Consider the following 26,980-nt stretch of genomic DNA (forward strand, 5'->3'; position numbering starts at 1 on the left):
AACATTTAAGTAGAAAAAAGGTGGTTAATCCGGTTCACATCCCTGGAAATAGAATGCATATATGTTCGTATGTCATATATAATCAAACCTCATGATTATTACCTTTGCGCTAATTAAAATGGTTGGAGTTAGAAACTAAAATCTTAAATTTATTTAATAAAAAAGAAAACCTAAAAATAAAAATATATTTACTATCAACTCAGTGTTATTCGACCCTCACAGCCGCTCGATCGGCTTGGCGTCCTCTACCCTGTCCACTCTCAATTTTATACCATTCTGTGGTGAAACGACAAAAGATGACTTCTCCATCGGGCATGGTATTTCCGTCTCGGCGGCAGTGCTAAATCTAAAATTGCGTATAAGATAAATAAGTCCAATGCTGGTTTGCATTCTGCCGAATCGCATGCCAATACAATTGCGTGGACCTTCGCCGAAGGGCAGCCAACTGCATGTAGGTCTTCGTTGTATTTCTTCGGCTGTAAAGCGAGCTGGGTCGAAACGTTCAGGATCTGGGTAATATTCGGGGTCGTAGTGTATGGCAATTGTGGGTATAATGATCATTGTGCCCTTCTCAATGTAGTATTTTGGGTCGCCGGTGTCGTAGTGCGACTGTGCCTTTCGCATAAGATTTGGCACGATGGGGTACATACGAAGCGTTTCTAAAGGCAAATAGGGTATGATAGAAAGTGAAACAGAACATAATAGGCAAAACTCTCCGAAATGCTTACCAAATATTACTTGCTGTAGATAGCCCATTTGGTTAATGACGTCGTAAGTGATTCGATCGTCGTTTGACGCGAGCACCTCATTGATCTCCTGTCTCAAATGCTCTTGCACGTCCACGTGCTGTGCCAGCAGGTATAGCGCAAAGCTCATTGTAATTGCCGAGGTCTCAAAACCGGCTAGAAATACGACGAAAGTCTGCGCCGCGATTTCGTTCACACTCAGACCCTCAATGCGATTGCCGTCTGCATCCTCGCGCTCCATCATATCGATAAGTAAGTCCAGAAAGTCGTTTCGTCGCAAGGCCGTACGTTTGCGGTACTCAAGCGTGTCCTGCACCAGTTTTATGTAGAAGTCATGCACGTGCTGTGGCATAATGCGCATACGCAGAAAGCGTGCGACTTTCGGAAAACTGAAAATTAGACCTTCAACCACTTTGTTGTGACGACGGTGATGGGTGAAACTGTTCGTGACCAACACGAATTCTGGAGTTTCGGCACTCAAACTGTTGCACTCTAGTCCAAAGGCACAAGTGCCGATTGCATCGGTGGTGTAGCGTCCACTCAAATCCGTTACATCCATCAGTTTTCCCAGCCCTTGCGGATCACCGTCCCCAATCCATGCACTCACTGTAGACATAAGCCGCTCCCCCACCGCAGTCACCATATGAAACATATTCTTCATTTTACCCGATGTGAAGGTCGGTGTCACTTTTGTGCGCAAACGCTTCCATTGCTCAGTTTCTGCGAAAAACATATTCGCTGAGAGGGGATCATCGTGAGCATTGTTGTAAAGCCCGCGATCAGAAAAGTGGTTAAAGTCCTTAACAAGCACTTTCTTCACCAATTCCAAGTCGGTTACGAGCGCCGTATTGGTGGCGAGTAGGAAGAATCCAAAAAAAGGTCCGGTGCCCTTAAATTGCTGGTACGTCTCGCGCAATATCTGCGTGAAATGTTTTGTCGTCAACGATGCCAGCATCATCGGCTTGCTGTGCGGTATGCCGCGACGGCGCCAGTAGCTTTGCTGACGCAGGAACCAAATAACAATCATCGTCGCCAGGCCAATAAGCAGGCCGATAAAGACTTGCACGTCCATCGATGGTTCTTGCAATTGTGCCAGTGGAAACAGGTACGCGAGTGCCGCGCGCCTTAAATAGCATAAATAGTTGGTACATTTACGCCAGAGTTTTGAGTTGAGAACGAAGACGAAAATAGGAATCAATATAAAAATTATAATTTCCGGATTTTTACGGCATAAATGGAGCAGGCGGTGAAAGCAGAGTGCGCAGATGTAACAGCGCGTGTGGGACATTTGGCTTGTCATTGATGTGCATAAGTTAGAAAAAGAATGTGAAGGCGTAATGCGGTTTGGCTTGTAGTACGACGGTAATGTCTTTAGGTGCAGCTGCACGCAATGCAGACTTTGCATGTACATATGCGCATATGTACATACATATGTTTACGTTTATTTTGGAGCAAACAGGTCCACAAGTTGCTGGTGAGTGTGCCATAAAAGATGCACCTTAGTTCGTGTGTAAGAAATATATTGATGAAGGGAAGCTGATCTTAATGATAATCGCAGATCTTATTGTACTAATGTTTTTTGCAATAAATGAAATAATAAGAAATATTTTGGCGTTTAAAATTTTGCTAAGTGTTTGGCCGAGCTTCTCCTTCAAATTGAGGGTGTGCCTTGATGGGCCTTTATGAGAAGCTTTTCATGGCAGAAATACATTCGGAGATTTGACAATGCCTGCCGAGATGCGACCGTTGTTAGAATAATATTTTTCTAATTTTTCGGACCAGGGATCGAACTCAGGCCCTATGGAGTGGAAGTACGCACCTCTAACCACACAATCACAGTGGCAAGAAGCTGACTTGGTGTGCAAAATTATCACGTGATAGTATGGGGCAGAAACGGGCGAAGTGGCTCCCAGCCTTTTGCGCATAGGAGCCGGCTTGGCACATTTAGGTGCTAGATGAGGGGTAACATCAAAAGCCAGCATGAAGGTGGAAGAAGTATGTATTAAAGTTTCTTGTACTCCAACTCTCATCTCTTATATAAATAATGCTTTTAATGTATTTTTTTGCATTCCCTTTAGCCTGAGAACTGACTTACCCCTTGCGTAGCTCTTGCTGGCTCATTGACTGCTTTAAGAGCCAAAAATCTGCCCATCCCTGGTATAGGGAATACGATTTACGAGGTGGCGGCTCTATCCAATGGCTGGATGCCCTTCAAAAATACAAGGTGGATATCAAAGCAGTGGAGAAAACGAGGTTGACGGGAAGAAAGCGATATCTTATGCATATAGCTGCCAGGATAGGGTGCAGAGCTTCGAGACTTCGACAACTTGTACACAGGTTCCCCAGGTTCTAACAGTGAGCGAATTTCCACAATCCACGTAACAGGTGAACTCAACAACAGTAGCAACGGATTATAATTACGATAAGACCAACGATCGTTTTTATGAGCGCCTAGGAGTAAAATCACTCTTCAACACAACGATCTATGCGAGAAGTGAACCACCGCACATTACGACGCCACCGCCGAAGAAGTAGTTGGATTTCAGCAAGCCCGAAAGAACAGCTGGTACGATGAGGAGTGTCAAGAAGCTGCTGAGAAAAAAAATGCCACATACAGGGCCGTGTTACGATCGGGCGAAACGCTAGCTGTGTGGGACCGCTATAGAGAATTGAAGAGGGAAGCGAGACGTATTTGCCGCATTAAGAAGAGAGAGGCCGAAATACGTGAATGTGAAGAGCTTCAAATACTGGCAGACGGGAAGAATGACCGAAAATTTTACCAGAGAGTTAGGCGACTTACGGAAGGTTTCAAGACAAGGTCGTACTCGTGTAAGAACAACAATGGCGACCTAGTTACCGATGTACAGAACGTACTTAAATTATGGAGGGAACACTTTTCCACCTTATTGAATGGAAAGTAGCAGCACTGAAAGCTGTGGAGAAGACGAACCCGGGCCCCAGTCGATGATGACGGAGTCGATGTGCCACCACCTGACTATGACGAGGTACGAATAGCAATAGCGTGCTTGAAAAACAACAAAGCTGCTGGAGCTGACAGCCTACCAGCTGAGCTAAATAATCTTGTGCAGGATATGGTCAGACAAACGCATGCCCGACGACCCCGCCATTCGCTTCAACTACCACGTTGTCAGCGTATTGTGTGAAAGACTGAAGCCCACCGTCAACGAACTGAATAAGCCTTATCAGTGTGGCTTCAAACCCACCATTGAACAGATTTCTACAGTTCGTCACATTTTGCAAAAACTCTCGAAAAAGTGACGTCAAAATTGAAAAGGATCCCTCCGCTCCGTTTGAAACCCAACGAGGTTTTAGAAAAAGCGACCCAATCTCGTGAAACTTCTTCAAATTGACGCTGGAAAGCAAGCGCATCTGAATTTTCTGATGAGGTGGCTCTTGGAGTGTTTGAGATGAAGATTGAACGAACTATTTAAGGCCTTCTACGTGTTTGTGATGAAAATTACCCGGGATGCTTACAGCAACATTGACGCTAGCTAGGCCATGTCGCACGAATGGATGCAAATACTCCAGCTCTGAAAGTATTCGAGGAGGTAGAAGATGAGAAAGGCAGATTAAGTAGAGATATATTTATCTTCAGTTCATCTTTCTTATTGTCGGCATTTGCGACAAGGATCGACTGGACTGCTTTATTGGACTTACACCAAAAACTCTTAGACGGTTCTGCCTCCAATCAAAAGGAGGAAGTCACATTTGTATTGTCGATCACAGTGTAAAAGCTCATTTTGGCCAATATTTCTCTAGAAGCATTTAAAAATTCATTGAGGTTTATGACTAATATATTCGTTCTTGTTTCAGTCTATATTCAGTGGGATGAATTCAAATATGTTTACTTTTCATACCCTCCTTGTACTCGAAAAAGTAGTTAAATAAAGTCTTATTGTATATCTACAATTTTATTAAACAATATATGTACTTTAATTTCAAAGATTAAAATGCTTGTACTTGTTCAAAAAGCAGATCAACAATTTTAATATGCAAGCCAATTCGCTATATAACCACCAATAAAAAAATAGCCATATTTGATTAGATATTTAAAAAGCTCGCGTGATTACTTGCATGCGCGTCTAAGCGAATGATCAAAAATGATATTTTGTTCTGTTTAATATTTACCCCATGAAATTATTCTCGACATCATTGGCACATTTTCGGAAAGCAGCTAAGTAAGTAAATATGTGTGTACATTAGACGTACCACCTTACAAGTAACCAAAAAAAGATCGCTGTCCACCTTCGAATCTAAAATATTTTTCGCAAAGCAATTTCGAAATTTTTTTATTGGCCAACCATAGGGGTGGTCTTATAACAATTTTTCAGCGATACATACATTCGGCAATAAACGAATTTTTCTTAAAAATTTCTACTGGAACAATCGAAATACGTCTTTAGCAAAAGTTTAATGATTTTTTAATTCACTGACATTAGGGTGGTATATTAGGGTGATAAGAACTGAGCTCTGGTTGGCAAGAAAGGGGTACTTGAGTTCAATGAACTTCAGAACAAAAAAAATTATCCTCGAGATAAGAATATCGATATATCATACTTTAAGATCCGAATGAAAGTGCCGAAGGCATGACGTAAAAATACCAACAATTTTTGTTTTTCGAAATTGCCATGCAAAAATATTTGAGATCCGAATGTAAACAGCGATCTTTTTTGTTTGCTTGTAGGGGGATACGGTGTAATATATATATGTACATTAGAGTGGTCCAATTTTTCTATGGGGGAAAAAATTTCATCCTACCAAACTGGACACACCCTTACGTTTTTCATTTTGATATTTGTAATATCCATACCAACTTTCTATTTTCCACTGTAACCAATACAGGGTGCTCAATGAAGTTGAAATTGCGCTACTGGATCGCTGTGAAAGTGGCAAAAATATTGGGGATTTTTATAAAACTACTACTGTTGCCATGACAACTGAAGCTTGTGATTTTTTTTAGATAATTTAAATTTGAAATATTCTTAGGTTGCTTTCCGTATAGATTCGCAGGTGCACGGCGAACTTTTTTTCTGGACATACACACATACATAGGGGACGGGATTTTTACTTACAAAAATAAAATAATAATAGTAATAATAATAATAACCAAGAAAAATAATGGCGAAAACAAGGCGTGCCTTAAATGAATTCGGATGTACATATTTACTTGTCCTCTTAATTCTTAGTTTACGTTGCTAGAAAATTTGAGGCACAAAAAGTGTTTCCACGTGTAAAAAAAAATTCTTAACTTTATTTTAAAATCGGTTTTCACTTTTATTTACTTAAAATTTATTTTAAAATTACTTTCAAATTTGCCCCGTATTTTCTTCTCTTTCCAACTGTGTTCTTACGCTATAAAGCCTCAACCCTCAGATGAATGCCGTGCTCTGCCGATAACAATACATTTTCCTTATTGTAGGTCAACTTAGTTTGCGTTTGAGGGGCGAAAGAAAATTTGAAGTTCTTCAACAGCAATGCGAGCCCAACGAATGCCTGCATTTTGCCAAAACGCAAACCGATACAGTTGCGAGGTCCATCACCGAATGGCAGCCAAGTGCATGATGGCCGTTTATTAATTTCCTCTTCAGTGAATCGTTCGGGATCAAAACTATCGGGCTCGGGATAGTACTCGGGATCGTGATGTATGCCATAGGTGAGTATAACGATAGGCATATTCTTCTCGATCAGATAACGCGAGTCGCCGGTATCATAGTCAGCCTTGGCGATGCGTTCCACCCACGGCAGTACTGGATACTTGCGAAGAGTTTCTAAGTGAAGTAAAAAGAAAAAATGGTGAAAAAAACGAAAACTGTTATGTCCTTTTCATTAAATTTACCTGAGACAACTTGTTCGAGATATTTCATATCGTGTATGGCCTCATAGGTACATGCGTTATTGTGTCGCTCCAGCACCTCGTTTATTTCCCGTCGTAGTCTATCCTGTATCTCTGGCTGTCTGGCCAGTTCGTACAGAGCAAAACCCATTGTAGTGGAAGAGGTTTCAAACCCAGCCAGGAAAAATATGAATGCTTGCGCTGCAATTTCCTCCACCGTCAATCCATCACCTTCGCCATTCTTGTTCTTCATCTCCAACAGAATGTTCATGAAATCATTGCGCTTCACCTCATTTCGCTCGCGATACTCAACCGTTTCACGCACAATGCCCATGTAGAAGTCGTGTACATCCTTAGTCAGCGAGCACAAATTCAACTTCCGCGCGAGCCGTGGATAACTCTCCATGAACGTGTCGACCAGCTTACCGTGTCTGCGCTCGATCAACGCCTTGCGACCCATTTTCACAAATTCAGCATTCGGGTTGCGCAGACTATTGCATTCGATGCCGAACGCGCAGGAGCCAATAACATCGGCGGTATAGCGCGCTTGCAGATCAGTGATCTCCAAGATATTATCAGGCGCGTCTTTGGATTTCTCGCCCATCACCTTGACGAACTCCTGAGCCACTGCGACGACGGTTGGGAACATAAATTTCATTTTGCCGGAGGTAAAGGTGGGCGAAAGCTTTTTACGCAGCACATTCCATTTCGGGCCGTCCAGCTGGAAGAGATTGCCGGTCAGCGGATCTTCGAATTCATTGTGAAAAACACCGCGTTCTTGAAAATTGCTAAAGTCCTTGATGAGTATCTTTTTGATGAGTTCTAAGTCGAGCACGAAGACAACGGGTTGTATCAGAAAGTAAATGCCGCAAAAAGGACCGGTGCCTTTAAATTTTTCATAGACCGGCGCGAGTACCTCGTAAAACGATTTCGTATGACGCCACTCCTTGAGAGCGCCCATAGGAAAGCTGGGCTCATCGTGGGGTACACCACGCCGCCGCCAGTAGGACTGTTGATATTTGAGAAAGTAGAAGATCAGCGCGATTACAATCGCCAGCAATGCAATAAAGATGCTCATGTTGCGCCAATGTATCGATTAGACAGACACAGGGAGGAAAAGTTTTATATTTTAAAGTTATTTTTGCTATTTTTCGATGTGCTTGCGCGGCAAATGCTGTTGATGCACTGAATGTGGAATTTTAGAAAATAATCTCCTCCATACAAGCAAGTGCATGAAGACGCGCATTATGTGTTTGTGTGTGGGTGTGTGTGTTGGCAAAGAGCTTTAAGCTTCACGAGAAATCAAACTCTGTTTCATTTATTTATTTACACCCAAAGCCGCTCAAGTTGAAGGCCGTTCTATGCCAATGGCTGGGGCGTTGGCGTTGGCGGCAGACGATGGATAGAATTAGAATTAACAAAAAAAAAAAACCCATGTGATAAGGTAATGGGAAAGGAAAATAAATTCACATATAATAAATAAAATAAAAGCTCTGAAAAAGTCATAAGACAGCTACCGATACTCACAAAGAAACAAAATTAGGAAGACTTCTAAAAGCACACTCAAGTCCCGGAAAATTATCGAAAAAGACTGNCATATAATAAATAAAATAAAAGCTCTGAAAAAGTCATAAGACAGCTACCGATACTCACAAAGAAACAAAATTAGTAAGACTTCTAAAAGCACACTCAAGTCCCGGAAAATTATCGAAAAAGACTGAAATTTTTAAAAATCTTCAAAGTTCTACAGGCAAAACCCTGAAAAAAAAACAGAAAAAGGAGACACACTGCAACCTGAAAAATGATGGTAAAAAAACTCCTTATACCAAAAGCACCAAAAAAATCTATAACTTTTTTATGAGTGTGGAAAGCCTCAAAATTCTAAACAAAACCAGAGAAGTCCTAAAAAAGTACTGTCAATCCCAAAAAGAGAAGAAAAATAACTAATACTCACAAAAAAGCACCAACACGTTTGAGTTTCAAAAAAAAAAAAAAACTGAAAAAATCTCGAAAAGTTTAAAAAGGTCGACAAAAAGCAAAGGGAAGTCCTAAAACCTCCCGTAAAGACCAAAAAACTATGCAAAGAACTGAATACTCGTATTTCGAAATTGACCAAAAATAAAAAACACACAGAAGACTTGCAAAAGTTTTTTAACATTTCAAAAAGTCCTAAGAAATCTCGGAAATACTGAAAATTAAGAAAAATCGCGAAAATTGGTGAAAAAATTTTGAGAAAATTGTATAAAATCTTAAAAATGTGTGAAAAAGTTTTAAAAGTGAAAAAAATCTGAATATTTCAATAATTCGTTGGCAATCGATTTTAGCTAGATCAATATCATGCATTTGCGCGAAATTTAAAATTTCAAAAACTGCTCTTTATTGTAATTATTTTTAAAGAAATCTTGAAGATCAGCAAAATATTCACCCGCGTCTCCGATCGTCGGACTTTTTCCACCTTAAAAAAATTTCGCAACAACACTAAGTATAACAACTAAGCGAACTTCTATCTAACCCCACTTAAGTTGTGTTTTTGTGCTCATTTTGTTTTGCTAACATCATTCGTAGTATCTCATACACCCACACAGATTCATATACTTAGTATACGCGTGTGCATACATGCCATTAGCCACTAACAAGTGTATAAAAAATATTCATTTTGCAAAGAATGCAAACATACACACGCACATATGTACATAGTACATACGCTCAAGAGCATTTGAAAGCTTTCATAAAAAATTGATTAATGCAATTAAAAATTCTTGACTGTGAGCAAAATAAAAGCGATGCAAATGAAGCCAGATATTAGAGAGTGCTGGAGCTTTTAATTTATACAAATTATTTTCATACATACATACTTTTGTGTATACATATGTATGTATACTAGGGTGGCCCAAAAACAGTAAAGTCGCAATTGTTATGAAACAAAGTATAGCCCTATTTTTTATTTTGAAATCAAAAAAATATTTAGAAGTCGCTCAAAGCGCTCAAAGTTTTCCATGTATTTTTATATGGGAAAATTTAAATTTTTTCGTAGAAGTGGTATAGAATTCTTGATAGTCAATATTTTTCGATCGGAAAACTCTGGTTCTCTTCAGGAGGCTTTCAATAATAAAACCCAATTGTTTATTTAACTATTTTTTAATACTAACAATTTTTTTTTCGGGGTTTTTGTGGGTTTTTGGCGAACCTATAAGCTATAGTTGCAATGAAAAAATTGTTAAATAATCAATTAGGAATCTCTCCTGCAGATAAACAGAGTTTTCCGGTAGAAAAATATTGATTCTTAAGAATTCTATACCATTTCTACGAAAAGTTTTTTTTCCCATATAAAATACATGGAAAATTTTGGGCGCTTTGAGCGACCTCTAAATATTTTCTGATTTCAAAACAAAAAAATAAGGGTGTATTTTTTGGTATAGAACAATCCTAAGGGGTCAGAGCATAAAAATTCCGACTTTACTTTTTCACATGCATTTTTGTACCACCCTACTGTAAACAAATATATGTACTTAAAGACTTTAAATATGAAATATTCGCAATTCTTCCCATACAAACGTATTTGATTTGTTTATTTAGGAGTGGTTTATTTTTACGGACAATTAATAATTTGCTTGTATACATAGAACACCTTATAGAAAACTTGGATGAGGCACTGTTATTACTGATTGTGAATTACAATGTGTTCATTATATGTATGTAAATATACTCAATTTTTTATATAAAAGTGTAGTGAATAAAAAAACTTAAGACAGCGTTCAAGTGTCGATAAGATACACAAAGGCATTTGTTAAACAAATTATCATATACCTAAGTACTTAAACTTGCGCTTTACATAAGTACTTATACATACATATTTATCTATGTAGGTAGCTCAGTTAATCGACAGACAATAAAAAACCGCAAATGGAAGTACAAAATTTTTGTTCATATATTTAGTAAAATTTCTTTTGCTCAATTTTCAAATAGTTTCCTCCAACTTCTCCACAGCCAAATGTATGCCACCGTCTGCGGCGATAAGAAAATTCTTCTTCGCATAGACTATGGGCACCTGTGTACGCGCTGATGGCTTGAATCGGAAGCTACGCAGCAGTTGTATGACTCCGATGGAGGTCTGCAACTCACCAAAACGCATGCCAATGCAATTTCTGGGTCCCTCACCGAAGGGTAAATAAGTGAAAGGATGACGCTTTTCGATTTCCTCTGGCGAGAAGCGTTCAGGATCGAACTTCTCTGGTTCGGGATAGATATCTGGATCGTGATGAATCGCGTCGACGGGTATGAAAATGCGCATGTCGCGCTCCAGTGTAATGTTGCTGTTTGGAATGCTGTAGTCAGCGGTGGTTAAGCGCACCAGGTGCGGTATGACGGGATGTTTACGTAGCGTTTCTGTAAAAAAAATTGTAGTTTGAATGTAGCTAATTAAAACAAAAATGCATGCTTACCTTGTATCACTTTCTTAAGGTAAGTCATCTCCTTGATTGCCTCATAGGTCACCTTTCCTTCAGTTTTTTGTAAAACCCCGAAAATTTCCTCACGCAGTCGCTCCTGCAGCACTGGTTGCAATGCCAATTCGTAAATGCAGAAAGACATTACCGTTGATGAGGTCTCAAAGCCCGCCAAGTAGAAGACCATCGCCTGTGCGGCCACCTGTTCGATGCTCAAACCGTTCGTTAAATCGTCCTCCCTGATATCAGTGTGCTCCAAACGATCACGCTGCGCCTTCATCTCCAACATCATATCCATAAAATCATTGCGTTGCACGCCGTTCTTCTCTCTGTACCCCACAGTTTCACGCACTGCACCCATAAAAAAGTCGCTCACATCATCGGGAAAGCTTTTCAGCCGCAGTCTGCGTGCCATATTTGGATCGGTAAACATGAAAGCTTGCACGAGTAGCGAATGACGTGGTTTTTCAAAAATAGTGCGATCCATGCGTCTAAATATGGCATACGGGTCGTTCAGGCTGTTGCACTCTATGCCAAAGGCGACTTCACCAATCACATCGGTAGTGTAGCGCGCACAGAGCTCCTTCAGCTCAACAGTGCCGCCAATATTAATAAGACGCTGACAAGCGCCGACAAGCCGCTCACCTACCGCCACCATAGTGGGGAACATGAAGCGTATCTTGCCAGTGGTGAAGGCGGGCGATAGCTTGTGACGCAGCACGCGCCATTGTTCGCCATCCAAGAACAGCAGATTGCCGGTGAGCGGATCATCGCGCACATTGTGAAAGAGTCCGCGATCTGCGAAATAGTTAAAGTCTTTTATTAAGATGCGCTTGATGAGTTCGGGTTCGATGATGAAGACGACGCGCTTAAAGAATGTATACGCGCCAATAATGTTCGCTTGGGCCTTGAAACGATTATAAATGCGCGCGTTGATATCCTTCCAGTGATAAAGTGTACCAATGCCGCTCATATTGCCGACGAAGAATTTCGGTGGCTCGTGTGGAACACCGCGGCGCGCCCAATAGCTATAGTGGCGGCGCAGCTGTATATAGAGTATGGCTAGGACGGTGGCTAGCAGCGCGCAGAATACCGCAGCAGACATGTTCGTAGGTAGGTGATTCTTATTAAAAATAATGATAATTCCGTAGCAAAATTTTTTCTATGTGCGTATATAATCAATGCTTTAATATATGATAACTTTTTAGTAGGTATGCGAGCTTTAAGAATGAAATATCAGGCACCAACTATTCTGTTCGACTGGCCAACTGCAACTGCAACCGCTGCTGAGAGGTTCACTTAGTTTACTTTGCCGTTCGCTTAGTGCAGTGCGCTCTCGTAAATTATAAACGCTTCTGGGGTACATACATACATATATATACATATATATGCGTATAAGTTTTAAAAGCTTATCACGAAAAAGAATGCAAATTTCGCGGTTTTCGTATCAAGAAACTATGTGTTCTTTTGCTGTGAGACACACGCATTGTTCTTTCTCGAAATGAAAGCGTTTATTGTTTGGTTATTTCAACAGCCTGGTAATTTTTAAAGTTTTGCAAGAAAATTTTAGGTTAAGCACAAATTCAAAAAATAACAAAAAAATAAATATTTACCTATATGATTTTTGTTGGAATAGTTTTCGCTACCACTGTGTTTTAGCAAAACTTGCATCAGCCACATTGAGCAATGACACATTCGCTCTAATAATTCCCCGCTAGCGAATTCTTAACCGGTTTTTTTTTACTAAAACGTCTGATATTCGGATTACGACTGCTATTTATAACCACATGGCCGCTACCATTCCTTAGCTACGTACTGGGCATTCAGTTTATGAATCCTAGATCCTAAAAAATTTCTAGGTAAGCTTACAAGTCAGTTAACGATAGTATGCGAGCTAAGCTATTATCTTTCTAAAAAGGTCCAATAAATGCAAACTTCGTGCATATTTAGGGAGGAGGTGCTTAATTTCTGTAGAAATTTTGGCAGCGAAACCTTTAGTGACTAGTAGTTTTCTTGCTGATTCCCATTGGCAGTAGATTCTGTGTAGTGGTCATCTTCGACTAGACCAGCAGGCGGTAATTCACCGGGAAGGCACACGTAAGACTCTAAGTTCCGTAGGGGTTGACGATAGGAAGAATTCCTTGCTTTCTGTATGCGATTTTTTGGCACCGTAAGTCATTTGCAGCGAAGTCACTGATTACTCCATGGAAACGGTTGAAATGCTCCCGATCACAAATCTAGTTTATTATATGCACACGAAATTCTGTACTCCCGCCATCTGGTGCGAATGTTTTCTATAGGTGCATTGGGAAGCAAAATATGGTTAATTTTTAGATAACAACCCAAATAGAGATTCGAAACCGCCCACTTTCCGCATACAGGAGGCGTAGGTAGACCATACTTTGGAGAATAAATTTTGAAGGAAAGTGTACAAAAATTATCAAAATTAAGAAGAAATTTTTGGTTAAAGGAGAAGAGAGCAAAAACTGCGATTAATTTAGTTAAGTCGACGGTTAGGAAGAATAACAAAATAATGGAAAGACTACTGCTGTACAGAACGGACAGAACGATCTATAGCACGGTTCATTCATAGTAAAGCTCTAGACGGTGAATTCTGTCAAATCAGTGATTTAGTCTGGATAGCTCAGTAAGAAGCTATCCGAATGAACAAATGAATGGATGGATGGACGAACGGGCACATTGGGTGCGATGTGACAGGTTTACGGCGAACCGTGAGACTGAACGAGACAGGGCAGACCGTTGTGATATGAAGGAGCGGAGGCAACTAAATAGGAACGACAGATGTGGGTGGGCCATTAAGGACCAGACGTGGGTTTGCTATATAGCGGTTTTATTTAACAATCGGCATATGGCCGAATGGATACGATAACATTTTTATGATTGTTGAAGCGTACCCAAATGGTCACTACGCTCTATTTTAATTTACCCTGTCTATTTTTCAGGAACTGAGATGGGGTAACCCTCTTTCTAGGCTGTCCCCAATGCCGAGTTAGGATTTCCTGTAGAATCGGGTTTCACTTCTTAGAGCCAAAATCTGCTTGAGCATATAATTTCAAGTAAAAGTTTCAGATTGAGCAGTCTTATCAAGCAGGTTTTTCTAATAACGAATACGCACCTTTCAAGGAAAAATTCCCGAGATTTTATTTTACGTGGAGACTTATTAATAACTTAATGACACAACATTTCAACTATAAATTAAAAAGTCTATTTCAAAACTCATTTCATTGCCATAAAAAACTATTTGTTGTCCTATCGCGCGACTTTCAAAGGCTCCACATTTAAATGTATGCCGCTGGCTGGTGTGATTTGGAAAATGCGTTCAATAAAATCGAGTGGCACTTGAGTTCGTGCGGATCTGCTGAACTGGAAATGACGCAGCAAATTAACCAACCCTACCTTGGCCTGCATTTTGCCAAAACGCAAGCCAATACAGGCGCGAGGTCCTTTGCCAAATGGCATGTACGCAGCAGCATGACGATCACTATGCTCTTCGGTGTTAAAACGTTCGGGATCAAACTTATCCGGCTCCGGGTATAGCTCAGAGTCGTGTTGAATGGCGTGCACAGGCAACACTACAAGAGACCCGCTTTCGATGACCTCATTGGTGTTGGGCACCAAGTAGTCCTCCTTAGCTTTGCGCACCAGATACGGCACAACGGGGTATTTGCGCAGTGTTTCTAGAAAATAGAAGAGGAGGTAAAAGCTGTAATGTTTGAAGATATCGCGCACTTTCACTCACCATCCACTGCTTGATCAAGATACTGCATTTCATTTAGCGCCTCGTATGTGAGCTGTTCGTTATGCGCTTTCAGCACATGTTCGATCTCATTGCGCGCCTTCTCCTGTATCGCCGGATTCAATGCGAGCTCGTATAGACACAGCGACATGGTCGTCGAAGACGTATCAAAACCGGCCACAAAGAAGACAAACGCTTGCGACACTATTTGCAGCAGCGTAAGACCTTGCGAAAGGTCGATGCCATCACTTTTCGCCGACAAACGCTCGTCTTCCGCCTTCAAGGCGATCATCAAATCCATAAAATCGTTGCGTTTGCCTCTGTCGCGCTGTCGCAGCTCCACAGTTTGACGCACTACATCCACATAGAACTGTATTATGTGGTCGGGAAAGAACTTCAAACGCAAACGACGTGCCAAATCTGGATTCATCAGCATGAATGTCTGCACGAGTTGTGAGTGCCGTTGTTCGGAGAAGACGGCATGGCCGCGACTTCTGAACTCAGCCTGCGGATCGCGTAGGCTATTGCACTCAATGCCAAAAGCGCAAGTGCCAATTACATCGGTAGTGTAGCGCGCGCACAGCTCCTTCATTTCCAGCTCACCCTTATGTGTGCTGTCCGCGATCGCCGCGTGGCATGCTTGCGTCAGTTCATTGCCCACTTTCAGCACGGTGGGGAACATGTATTTCATATTGCCTGAAGAGAAGACGGGCGTGAGTTTCTGGCGCATGGCGCGCCATTGCTCGCCCTCCAAGCGAAACAGATGACCGGTGAGTGGATCATCGCGTGGATTCGAGAAAACACCGCGATCTTGGAAGTTCGAAAACTTACTAATGCAGATGTCTTTGATGACATCCAAATCAAGTATGAGTGCGGCGCGCGTGAAGAAGATATACATGCCCACAAAAGGTCGACGCTTCTTGTACTCCTCGTAGAGTAGCTTGTTGAAGTGGCGTAGCTGCACTTGACCGCCAGGTGTGCGCTGGATGTTGCCAACCACATAACGGGGCGCAACCTGTGGCACCCCACGTCGCTGCCAATAGGTGTAATGCCGCTCGAGCGCGAACACCACGAGCGCCAATGCGATGATGATGAGAGTTAATAGTAGAAACATTCTTTTGGTTTTTATTTCATTTAAGTAGTTAAGGTAAAAATTTTAGCATTTAAATAAAATTTTGGCTATTTAACAAAATTTTAAGCGAAATACCGCTCGTCTCAATGCTTTACTATTACTGATTGAAGTGACAACAGCAGACGGGCATATTAAATAGTATTTTTTTTTGTTTATGCCGACCAGCAGGGCAAGTATAGAAGCAAATAAACATTTATAAATAAAACAAACAGCGTACAACAACTCGCAAGTGCTCAAACTTTTCACTGCGCTTAAGCGCGTGGCATTTGCCGGTATAGCTTTGTGCATAGAAAATGGCTAAGTAGATCTCGCAGTTTTGAGCGTTGTGGGGAGTTTTGGTTTCAGTCTACTTCTTATTATAATTCTGCTTTGGATTCCATACACAAGAGTAAGCAGAATTATTAAATTCGTCAGATCTAGTATGTTTTGGGCCACCCAATTTTAAGTATTATATGTCGCTACTGTTATATTTAAAATTTGAATAACTCGTGTTATGATATTGTTACTTGTAAACAAGCAATGCGTTTTGGTTTTTAGACAAGTTTATTTAGAGAACTAATGTGTGTTTGGGCTTGCATAAAGTGGTGAAATAACAGGGAGAGCTTTTCTTAAGTACTCACTCTCAATTGATGATAATAAAGAAATAATGGGTGACACAGTTAGGGGTTCGTAAATAAGAAATTATATAATTTCTTTAAAACAAAAAACATCCGCCATATACATATATTATTTTATTTTTATGAATCTTGCGAACATGAATGTCAGCTATCTAACAAGCAATGGCAGAGAGTGATTAGGACATTGAGAGCGTATGCATTGTGTGCATTCAACTTAATGCAATAGTGCCCAGATAGAGCTCTTAGTTTTTGCCAGGCGTATATAAATTGTAACAGGAGCTTTTAAAAGTTTACAACTGGTGCCTATGCTGAACAAAATATGAAGTATAACTTATGTACATTACTGATGCTCTTCAAAGCTCTCTGTAGGTTTTGTATGAACGCGCACAGAGTAAAAGCTCTCTCTGAGCCTCACTCATGTACATACATATACCAGTCGCGAATAAATTATATTACATGGGAAAGGTTTATCAAAGCTTTCCATATATTTTATATGGGAGCGCGTAGTGCAAAAGCTCTCTCTGGATGCTGTATGTATTTATAGAGTCGAGATGATGCAGTGATGCTCAAACCGGCGCCCATTCGCGGAACTCTTCAAAGCTCTCTGTAGATTGTATATGGACGTGCACAGATCAAAAGCTCTCTCTGAGCATTACTGAGATGATCACAGACAGCTTTTAGACTCTGCACGTCCATATAAAACGGTCATGGGCAGCAACTTGGTTGCGTGCAGAGCTCTTTCAAGCCTTTTTTGAATTTTTATGACTACGAATGGGGTGAAAGCCCTCTGTACTCATTACTGATATAAAACCTATAGAAGGCTTTAAAAAGCATGTTTCTTAGCATATGTTTTGGTCGCGGTGATGGGGACCGCCTTGCCCGCGGTCAAAGCTCTTTTAAGATTTCTATAGATTTTGTATAGGCCTGTGCAGAGTAAAACCTCGTATCTGCCCATCGCTGGTAAAGCACAGCTGGTAAAGAACAGCGATGGCCAGAGAGAGCTTTTACTCTGCGCGCGCATATACAAAATGTATAGAGCCCAAAAGAACTTTGCCCGCGAGCAAGGTGGTGCCCATCGCCGGTATAGAGTATGTGGAGCCTCAGGGGCTGTTTCATTGCCTGACTTCGAAAGTTTAATCCCAAACAAATAATCACTTTAAAGATTGCTAATTTGAAAAGCAGTGTTTCATTAACTACGATCATGCAAATCTGTACTATATGCGTGTAGATATAAATACGGTGATTTTATGCAAATATTATAGTCCTCTACCAGCTAACTCTTCTCTACTCAATAAACAACCAAAGCTGCTAGATGCATAAACTATGCATTTACTATGAATTTTTATTATTTTGCTTACTTAGTAGCTCCGTTGAGACGGACGCATAAAANAAAGCATTTACTATGAATTACTGAAACGTTTTTTTTTTTATTATTTTGCTTACTTAGTAGCTCCGTTGAGACGGACGCATAAAAAGAGAAGACACAAAAGCTGAGAAATAACCCACCTCGGGAACAATGTGCTTCTATACACCACCATTGGCAATGGTGGCAGTGCTTGTTGCTGCGAAGCTCGCCTACGTCGGTTTTTGTTAAGCAAATGAGTGTAAGGTGGTAATTGAGAAAAATGAGAAAAAGGTAAAAATAAAATAGAAAAACTGTAGTGCACTTACATTCTTAGTTTCTCTCTTCCTTTTTGGTAATTTTTTTTCTCTCTCTTTGGTAATTTTCTTGCACGCATCAACAACTAAAATAAGAAAAATATTGCACTTGAAGCTAAATAAATTAATATTAACAGCTTTTTAGCAAGAAAAATCGAGTAGAGACTTTAAAATGTAATGCATGTATTGTAAATGAAATTAGTTTACAAATAATTTATCACAAAAGAGCCAGTAGTAATGGATCATAAAGTAAGTTATCAGCACTTTTGATAAGAAACCACTCTAATTGTTTTAAGTGGATATCTATGGCATAGCAAAAGGGATATTTATTGAGGTTTATGAAAACGAAAAATACGGATTAAACTACACGGAAATAGTCTGCCAGTAGTGTCCTCTTTATCAAATGCACTGTACTCTTTCAAAACTACATATGAGTGTGTGAGCAACTGCAATTAAGCACTCATAACAGTGTCACCTGGATATGTCGTTTTGATGGTAACGAAAGAGCTGATGCTCTCGCATAACGTGGGCTCCAACGGAGCTTATGTGGTCCACAGCATTTTTGTGATCCGCCAAAAGGGTACACAGCAGAGGTCCTAGGGGAAGTTTAAGAAATCTTTCATATACAGTGTTTGCACCTTGCTATATGTAAGGCTGTAGTTATCCATGGATAGCAAATTTTCTACATGCAAATGAGATTGCCATTTTACTTGGAACAATTTTTAAATCAAAGCAAACAAAAACAAGTAATGGTCCTTAAGAAATGAGAGCTTATGCTGGCATTTGGCGTAAAGGCGAGATATTGGGATTTTGTAAATTTTAGATATATGTACCTCCACACATACATACATATGGGCAATGAATGTAATGAAGTGTAGAAAATATGAAAATTATGCGAATTTGTTCAAACAGTTTTTACTAACGCAAAACTCTGGTATAACTAAAGGGATATTTACGTATGCACATTAGGGTGAATCAGTCTCCATAAAAAAACAAAAAAACTCGGTACTGTTTTTTCATGGGTATTCTAAAACTTATTATATTTTGAGACCTTCGCCAAAATATTTCTTAAAAATATAAAGATTTACCTGAATTGAAATGATTTAAAACTACATGCAAGCATTGCTTTTTCGTAAATAAATTTAATTAAATTTTAAGCGTAGAAATATTCATTAAGATGTTTCAAAAATTTGTCGAGGTAGTCAAAATAATACGATTTTTTAAATTACTTTCAAATCGGTTCAGTTCATGTTGATCCCACGTCGGAGGTTTGTCCATGCCTGCCGAGGGGCGACCGCTATTAGAATTTTAATTTTTTTTTTTGAATTTTTTGATGTCGGGTTGAACACAGACGCTATGGAATGGTAGCGCGCACTGCTAGCCACTACAACACAGCGATATAGTACTTATATCTGTTTTTTTTTAAATGATTGAAAACTAAATATTATCTTATAGGACTTCCACTCAGCGCCAAATGACTCAGAAACTGATAAATTAGCAAGCAATGCATGACTAAGTAATTGGAATGGCTAAGTACCTCGACTGTCGATTATACGACATTTTTTTTTTTTTAAATTAGAAACAATATGTTTTATTAACTCATTTATACTATATTATATACTTACATACATATACATATTCACATCTTTTTTTAAAATAAAATTAGCAGTCAAATTTATTTCAGCTTATACCCGAAAATTAATTTATCTACACAGGCTCCACACGCAATTTAATTCCATCAACCGAATGCAGCAAGATTCTACCCTTCATGCCGTGCTTGCTGACATTGGTTTGTTCACAAAGTGAGAATCTGAAATTTCGCAGCAAATATGTCAGTCCAACTACTGCTTGCATTTTGCCAAAACGCAAGCCGATACAATTGCGTGGCCCATCGCCGAACGGTAGCCACGTGCATGCGGGCCGCTTCTTGATTTCCGCCTCCGTGAAACGTTCGGGGTCGAACTGTTCTGGATTGGGGTAGTATTTGGGGTCATAGTGTATGGAATCTACGGATATAACTATCATAGTGCCCTTTTCGATAGTGTAGCGTGAGTCTGCGGTTTTATAATCCGCGTTAGCCTCGCGTGTCAGATGTGGCAGTACTGGGTATTTCCTTAAGGTCTCTGGAATTATATGCGACAATTTCGTATAGGAATAAGCCAGTGATATACTTATTTTCAAAACCACTACTCACCCGAAAACACCTGCTCCATATAATGCATATCCATCATTGCTTCGTAGGTGAATTCGCCATTATGCCGCTCAAGCACTTCCACAATTTCTTTGCGTAGCCGCTCCTGTATATCCTCATGCTTAGCCAATTCGTACAGTGCGAAGCCCATTGTAGTGGACGAGGTCTCAAAGCCGGCCAAGAGGAAAACAAAAGCCTGTGCGGCAATTTGATCCATTGTGAGACCGCCATCCTTGCCATCTTTCGTTTTCAATTCAATCAGAATTTGCATCAGATCTCTGCGGGTCACTTGGTTCTTCTCCCTGAAGGAGACAGTCTCACGGACTATGCCCATGTAGAAGTCATGCACTTGATGTGATATTTGCCGCATTCGTAGTGCACGCGCCAACTTAGGCGCTGACTCGAGCAGAGCATCTACGAATTTATTATGTCGCCTTTCGCTGACCGCCTTCTGTCCCATCACCACAAATTCTGCGGTCGGATTGCGTAGGCCATTGCATTCGATGCCAAAAGCGCAGGTACCAATCACATCGGAGGTGAAGCGGGATACTAAATCGCCCATTTCTATGATGCCACCAGCAGACGTCGCTTGCTTTTCTTGCATAACTCGTACGAACTCCTCAGCCACCTTGGTGATGGTGGGATACATAAACTTCATTTTACCGGATGTGAAGGTCGGTGATAGTTTTTGACGCAGTGCGCGCCACTTTTGCCCATCCAAAGCGAATAAGTGGCCGGTGAGCGGATCGTCCCTCTCGTTGTGGAAGACACCGCGATCGTGAAAGTTGTTGAAGTCTTTGATAAGGATATTTTTCACTAAATCAATGTCCAAAATTAGTGCGATGGGGCGAAACATCAAAAACATGCCGGCGAAGGGAGCCCTGCCTTTGAATTTATTATAGACTGGCAAAAAAACTTCGACAAACGTTTGTGTTTTCTGCCAGTTTTTGAAATCGCCCATCGGGAAGCTAGGCTCATTGTGTGGCACGTGACGGCGTGCCCAGTAGCCATGACGGTACTTGAGGACGAGAAAACCCAGTGTAACGGTGAGTATAAACAAAGCGAGAAACACACCCATTTCGATGTATTTTGTAAAACTGTCTAGGACTCGAAGCGAACTGAACAAGTGAACATTTAAGTAAGAACTGAACAAAATTTTGCGGGCTAAATAGATTTAAATTCGACGATTTGTGAGCTTTCATTGAAGCAGTTTTCTTATCGTTCATATAGACGCTCTTTAAGTGGAAGTTATGGAGAGTAGTTGGTAGACACACCCAAACACACAAACACACCTGTTTGATGGGCATGGGCTCTCTTCCGCAATACTGAAAACATTTTTATGTGGCCATTTGACGGCGGGACTGGTCTAGTTGATTTGTTTTTGTATATTTTAAATGTCTTTGTTGTACCGTTATCTGTTGTTTTCTATGCTAGATATTCACGCACATTCATAGTATTTAAATGATTCAGCAATTTGTTGAACATTTTGCAAAAATATGGTGGTAATTGTTATCATCAATAAAAAAAAACAATAATAAAATTATAATAAATTAGTATATAAATACCTACGAGTGCATGGAATGATTTGAGTAGATAATTTTAAGGCCAGAAAATCCCATTCAGCTAGTTCTTATTTTTGGAAGTGCTATCCGGTTGACGCTGTACCTACTACAGTGGGGAAAAAAACGATTAGTTTTGCATCCGAAATGTTATGCCGCTTGCAAAGTAGTAAAAATTTAATGAATTTAAATTTTTGGTTATTGCTGCTTCCAACTGGGTATTGGTTTGACAATTTTTTATGTTTTGTCTCCAAAACCTTAATTGAGAATTGAGGACCAAAATTTGTTCCAAATATATCGCTTGAAAATAACAACAAAAATACACATACAAATGTTTATACCAGTATCGATAAAAATTTAAAAAATAATGTCGATTAATTAATCGATACATTCATCGATAAGGTTGCTTAACTATTATAGTTATACTTAAATCATTGACCACCTCAATGAAATTATCGATAAATACTTTGATAAATTTATCGAAACACTTTTTACATAAAAATCTATAGATATTTAAAAAAAGATAGTATCGATAACATACATATGCGCATGCCCCAAATTAAAATTATAAAACGATAAAATGATAAGCAACAAACTACTTGGCCTTGTCAAAGTACTAAAGTATGAGTTATATTTTTCAAAACCTGTGTTACTTCTTTCATGAGCTAAAACGTAGTTTAGGGTGGTCGGTGGTCTTGCCGAGAATTATAGAAAATGGAAAAAGGAAAGTGCTTTCAAGTTTTGCATATCGACGGCTGAGTGGAGGACTGCCTGTCCTATTTCGGCTGCCTGTTTGAAAATGCCCTAACTCAGCAGCTTGAATTTATATTGAGATAGTGTAGTGCAAATGAAATATGAAACCCTTGTTGTTATGAATAAATTAAATAATTATAAACGCTAAGCATGGTCGACTTTCAGTTACACTACACCTCCTTTTTTAAAAGAATGCTCATACAGAGTTTATTGTATGAACATTCCTATTTAGCAAGTAATTAAATATAATAATAGTTTATAAATTTATTTAAACTTAAAAAAATAGTTTTAATGATTATATATCTTAATTCTATTTTTATGTACAATTTGGGTTTTTAGCGTTTTCAAAGCGACAGCTGATATAGGTCATTTTTGAACCAAATTCTGAGATAGGGCGTTCTACAACTATTTGCTGTGATAGGTCGTTTTCGAACCGGCAGCAGAGATAGGGCGATTTTTCACTCAGGCGATGATATACATACATTTTTTTCTTCGTAGAAATGCTACAAAATCTTTAAAAATAAATGTTTTGCCTTCAGAAATCTTCCAACAATGAAATTATGATGCGAAAATTTTGCACCACCTTAATACACATTCATATTGTTTACTAGCCATATGGTAAATATTTGTTTAGATTTGTAGCTTCTATTTTGATTTTATTGCGCAGAACCTTTATTTTGTTTGCATACATCTGTACGCTTGTAAATACTAGGTATGTATGTGTATTTGTCTCTATTTTGGCAATTAGTAATGAGTAAGAGATAAATAAAAACGATTTATAACTGTTAAGAGACTTACGTATTATACATACGAGTTTACGTACAAACAAACATACATATGTAAGCAGTTGTGTGTATGAATCACTCAATAAAAAAGCGTTCACATATACATATGTACATAAGCACATGTGGTCACCTCCAATGTAGAATTATCAAACTTGCATACGAGGGAATTTTTATGGCAAGTGCTTCACCAAAGAGCATAGCTTTCGTTAGACAAGAAATTGGAGTAGTGTGTATTATATGTACATTAGGGTGGTCCAAAAAAAAGTAAAGTGGGAATTTTAATGCTCTCACCTCCTAGGATTGTTCTATACCGAAAAAACTATACCCCTATCTTTTTATTTTGAAATCAAAAGATATTTAGAGGTCGCTCAAAGCGCTCAAAATATTCCATGCATTTTATATGGGGGAAAAACAAGTTTTCGTAGAAATGGTATGGAATTCTTGAAATCAATATTTTTCGATCGGAAAACTTTGTTTCTCTTCAGAAGAGTTCCAATAACCAAAACCAATTATTTATTTAACCATTATCTATTATTAACTATTTTTTATAGGGCCCCTAAAACCTCAAATGGGTCCCCAGTTGCATTTTTTAGGTTTTTAGGGGTTCTAGATAAATAGTTTATAATAGATAATGCTTAAATAAATAATTGGGTATGGTTATTGGAAGTATTCTGCAATTTTCCAGAATTCTATACCTTTTCTAAGAAAACATGTTTTTCGCCATATAAAATACATTAGAAACTTTAAGCGCTTTGAGCGACCTCTAAATATTTCTTTATTTCAAAATAAAAAAAAAACACGGGTAAAGTCTTTTTCGATGTAGGGGTGATAACATTGAAATTCCGGCCTTAATTTTTCACATGCGTTTTTGGAACACCCTAGTCTACATACAAACATATATGGAAATATGTACGAGCACATAGCCGCCATAGCCGAGTGGTAAAAGGTGCGTAGTTACATAAAATTTATGGAGAAAGTTTTTTTTTTGCAAACAGCGTTCGCCCTTCGACAAGCAATGCCAAAGAGTTGTTCATGAAAAATCACTTTCAATTCGAAGGTAGCGTAAAGCGATTATATTTGTATGACAACAATAAGACTTTACGCAGCCGAAGAAGCTCGGTCGAATTCTTAACGACAAAGTGAGTGCAATTTTTCTTTGAAGTTGTGCTGTGTGTGAGAGTGCTGAATGCTCGAAACTGTGTAAAGGAGATAGCAATGATTAAAGTTCTTCGATTGACAGTTTTCCTTTGCGTGGTGAACATACGAGTACATAAATATCCACAAAGATATCGATAAAGCTATTTATTCTAGAAAGGAAAGACTTTAGCTTGTAAAATTATTTATATCTGAGAATTATTTTATTTTAAAGGCATTAAAAGCATTAGAAGACAGTGCTATTATACGAAAATTATTCTCTAGCTTCAGCAGTGATACTTAAGCAATAAGTAGGTAATATATTCCGCCACCTATCTGCCAACTCTATAACTAGATTAATTTGTTTTACCTTCTTTTGGTGGCTATTACTGAATTCGGTAGTAAAACCACCCGTAGGACACTAAGCCGAGGCCTACTAAGTACTGGACAAAGGGCTTCACAGCCGCCTAATTCGTTATCGTTGCACATTTCCTGCAAGTTTTTCCATTTTTCGGGGTTGGCTAAAATGCTTGCTATCATATGCTCCATATACAGTTCTAAGCCTTTTGCAGCCGTGGAAACTTTAAAAATTATTTTTGTAATTAAATTTGCTGAACAAATCTTAATTTCCGTTAATTTTGTTTAACAAACATGTGTACGTATGGGCATATGTTTATACATACATCTATACGTATATGTACTTCCCTTTGCATTCACTCACATGTTACGCATACGCCGTGCTGCCCCTTAATAAGTTCCACCTACCTATGTACATGAATGTTTACGGATTTCCATGAAGAAGCCAGCATAGAGAAACACACATAAAAAAAAAAAAATATTTCATTTTTGCTACGGGAAAAATTTAATACAAACACCTAAAGATTGGCTAAAGGGCAAAAGGTAAAACAAACTTAATTTACTCCAATGTATTTGTTTGGTCTGGGCTAGTTAAATGCAAATTTTAATTTAAAGTTCTTTCTTGGATGTGGAACGCTGCCTCACTCGGTGGCTAAATACCACCAGTACTTTTCTGTTCATACATATGCGCATATGTATATGTATACATATATTAAAAAGTATGATGCTGTTACTATTATCCTCCCGCCGAAAAGCCACAACAGCTAAAAAGCCACAAAAAAAAACTATTTCCCTCAAACGCTTGTAGCTGTATCAGTCTGAGTACAGATACACATACATATACATCGTATATCGAAACATACATATATACATATGTAAGAGTATAGGCAAATGTATATGTGAAAGCTTAAATGCACCAGCGAGCGCAAGCGAAAGCCACTGACCTGAGGGCAGGATAACGAAAGGCGCGACTAAAGAGCGAAATACACCACACAAGCGGTTTGACAAACCAAGCGAAATTTCCCTTTGCTTCAAGCCATTTGTGCTGTGTATGGGGGTGTTTGAAGGTTTGACGGCGGTTTGTCAAACCTTCAAACACCCCCATACACAGCACAAATGGCTTGAAGCAAAGGGAAATTTCGCTTGGTTTGTCAAACCGCTTGTGTGGTGTATTTCGCTCTTNTTACAGCCTTCGATATCGTTGACTTTCTATTCATTGCCAAACCGATCGCTAACTCTACTGAGCAGTTATACCTGCAATAATATAAATTGATTTTTAAATCGTTTTATCGATTTTTATCAATATTGTTACTGGTAAAATTTTTTAAATTTATCGATATACTTGCTGATGAATTTATCGTTACCTTTATCGATATTTTTTAACGGTACCATTGTAAATTTATCAGTAAATTATCGACAATTTAATGATATTTTTATGGATATTTCTGTATTGATATTGTTATCGATGCCTTTTAAATATTTATCTATTAGTGCCGTTGTAAATATATCAGTAAGTTATCGATATAATTAATAATATTTTTGTGCATTTGCTCCGATATTGTTATCGATACCTTTTGAAATATTTATCGATACATGTTTTTATTTACAAATTTATCTAATTCATTTGGCACCCACCATAGCCAGGGAAGAATTAATATCTTTACAATAAAACTGATTTTTTCATATCAGAAATTTGAACTATACAATTTGAACATTAAATCGACTATTATCGATTTTCAAATTATCGATATAATCTTTGAAATCGGTAATTCAGCTTTCGATATCATTGACGTTTTATATACCTAAATATGAATATTTTACAAAATTTATCGATATCGCTATTGATAAATTTGTCAATATCGTTACCTAAGTGTTTTTTTTTTGTTACCCTAAATCAAATTTTTTCGTTGAACAAATCTCAGTTATTCCATTTTGAAACATTGAACATACACTAACCAACTTATTTAGACCTTATTTTAACGCTTCACTGT

General features: G+C 38.9%; 5 protein-coding genes across 5 annotated transcripts; all 5 read right to left on the reverse strand.

Annotated features, from left to right (window-relative positions):
* Positions 1 to 216: 216 nt before the first annotated feature.
* On the reverse strand, positions 217 to 1,818 carry LOC108360389 (probable cytochrome P450 6a23). Its single transcript, XM_017612649.1, has 2 exons — positions 729 to 1,818; positions 217 to 659 (listed from the first exon to the last, which is right to left on the reverse strand). The coding sequence occupies exons 1-2, from the start codon at positions 1,816 to 1,818 to the stop codon at positions 217 to 219; spliced, it is 1,533 nt and encodes a 510-aa protein (XP_017468138.1).
* Positions 1,819 to 5,950: 4,132 nt separating this feature from the next.
* On the reverse strand, positions 5,951 to 7,771 carry LOC108360382 (cytochrome P450 6a22-like). Its single transcript, XM_017612642.1, has 2 exons — positions 6,604 to 7,771; positions 5,951 to 6,535 (listed from the first exon to the last, which is right to left on the reverse strand). The coding sequence occupies exons 1-2, from the start codon at positions 7,676 to 7,678 to the stop codon at positions 6,120 to 6,122; spliced, it is 1,491 nt and encodes a 496-aa protein (XP_017468131.1). The 5' UTR covers positions 7,679 to 7,771; the 3' UTR covers positions 5,951 to 6,119.
* A 2,580-nt stretch (positions 7,772 to 10,351) lies between these two features.
* Positions 10,352 to 12,333, reverse strand: LOC108360383 (probable cytochrome P450 6a13). The gene is made up of 2 exons (XM_017612643.1): positions 11,043 to 12,333; positions 10,352 to 10,986 (listed from the first exon to the last, which is right to left on the reverse strand). Exons 1-2 carry the CDS (start codon positions 12,148 to 12,150, stop codon positions 10,559 to 10,561), a joined length of 1,536 nt encoding a protein of 511 aa, XP_017468132.1. The 5' UTR covers positions 12,151 to 12,333; the 3' UTR covers positions 10,352 to 10,558.
* Positions 12,334 to 14,148: 1,815 nt separating this feature from the next.
* Positions 14,149 to 15,938, reverse strand: LOC108360391 (probable cytochrome P450 6a14). Its single transcript, XM_017612651.1, has 2 exons — positions 14,806 to 15,938; positions 14,149 to 14,743 (listed from the first exon to the last, which is right to left on the reverse strand). The coding sequence occupies exons 1-2, from the start codon at positions 15,914 to 15,916 to the stop codon at positions 14,316 to 14,318; spliced, it is 1,539 nt and encodes a 512-aa protein (XP_017468140.1). The 5' UTR covers positions 15,917 to 15,938; the 3' UTR covers positions 14,149 to 14,315.
* Positions 15,939 to 19,781: 3,843 nt separating this feature from the next.
* Positions 19,782 to 22,036, reverse strand: LOC108360384 (cytochrome P450 6a22-like). The gene is made up of 3 exons (XM_017612644.1): positions 21,967 to 22,036; positions 20,405 to 21,831; positions 19,782 to 20,333 (listed from the first exon to the last, which is right to left on the reverse strand). Exons 2-3 carry the CDS (start codon positions 21,477 to 21,479, stop codon positions 19,918 to 19,920), a joined length of 1,491 nt encoding a protein of 496 aa, XP_017468133.1. The 5' UTR covers positions 21,480 to 21,831; positions 21,967 to 22,036; the 3' UTR covers positions 19,782 to 19,917.
* Between the last annotated feature and the right edge of the window lie 4,944 nt (positions 22,037 to 26,980).

Source organism: Rhagoletis zephyria, unplaced genomic scaffold (assembly GCF_001687245.7).
Source record: "Rhagoletis zephyria isolate East Lansing unplaced genomic scaffold, Rhagoletis_zephyria_1.1 Rzeph_scaffold_00563, whole genome shotgun sequence".
Classification (NCBI taxonomy): Eukaryota; Metazoa; Arthropoda; class Insecta; order Diptera; family Tephritidae; genus Rhagoletis; species Rhagoletis zephyria.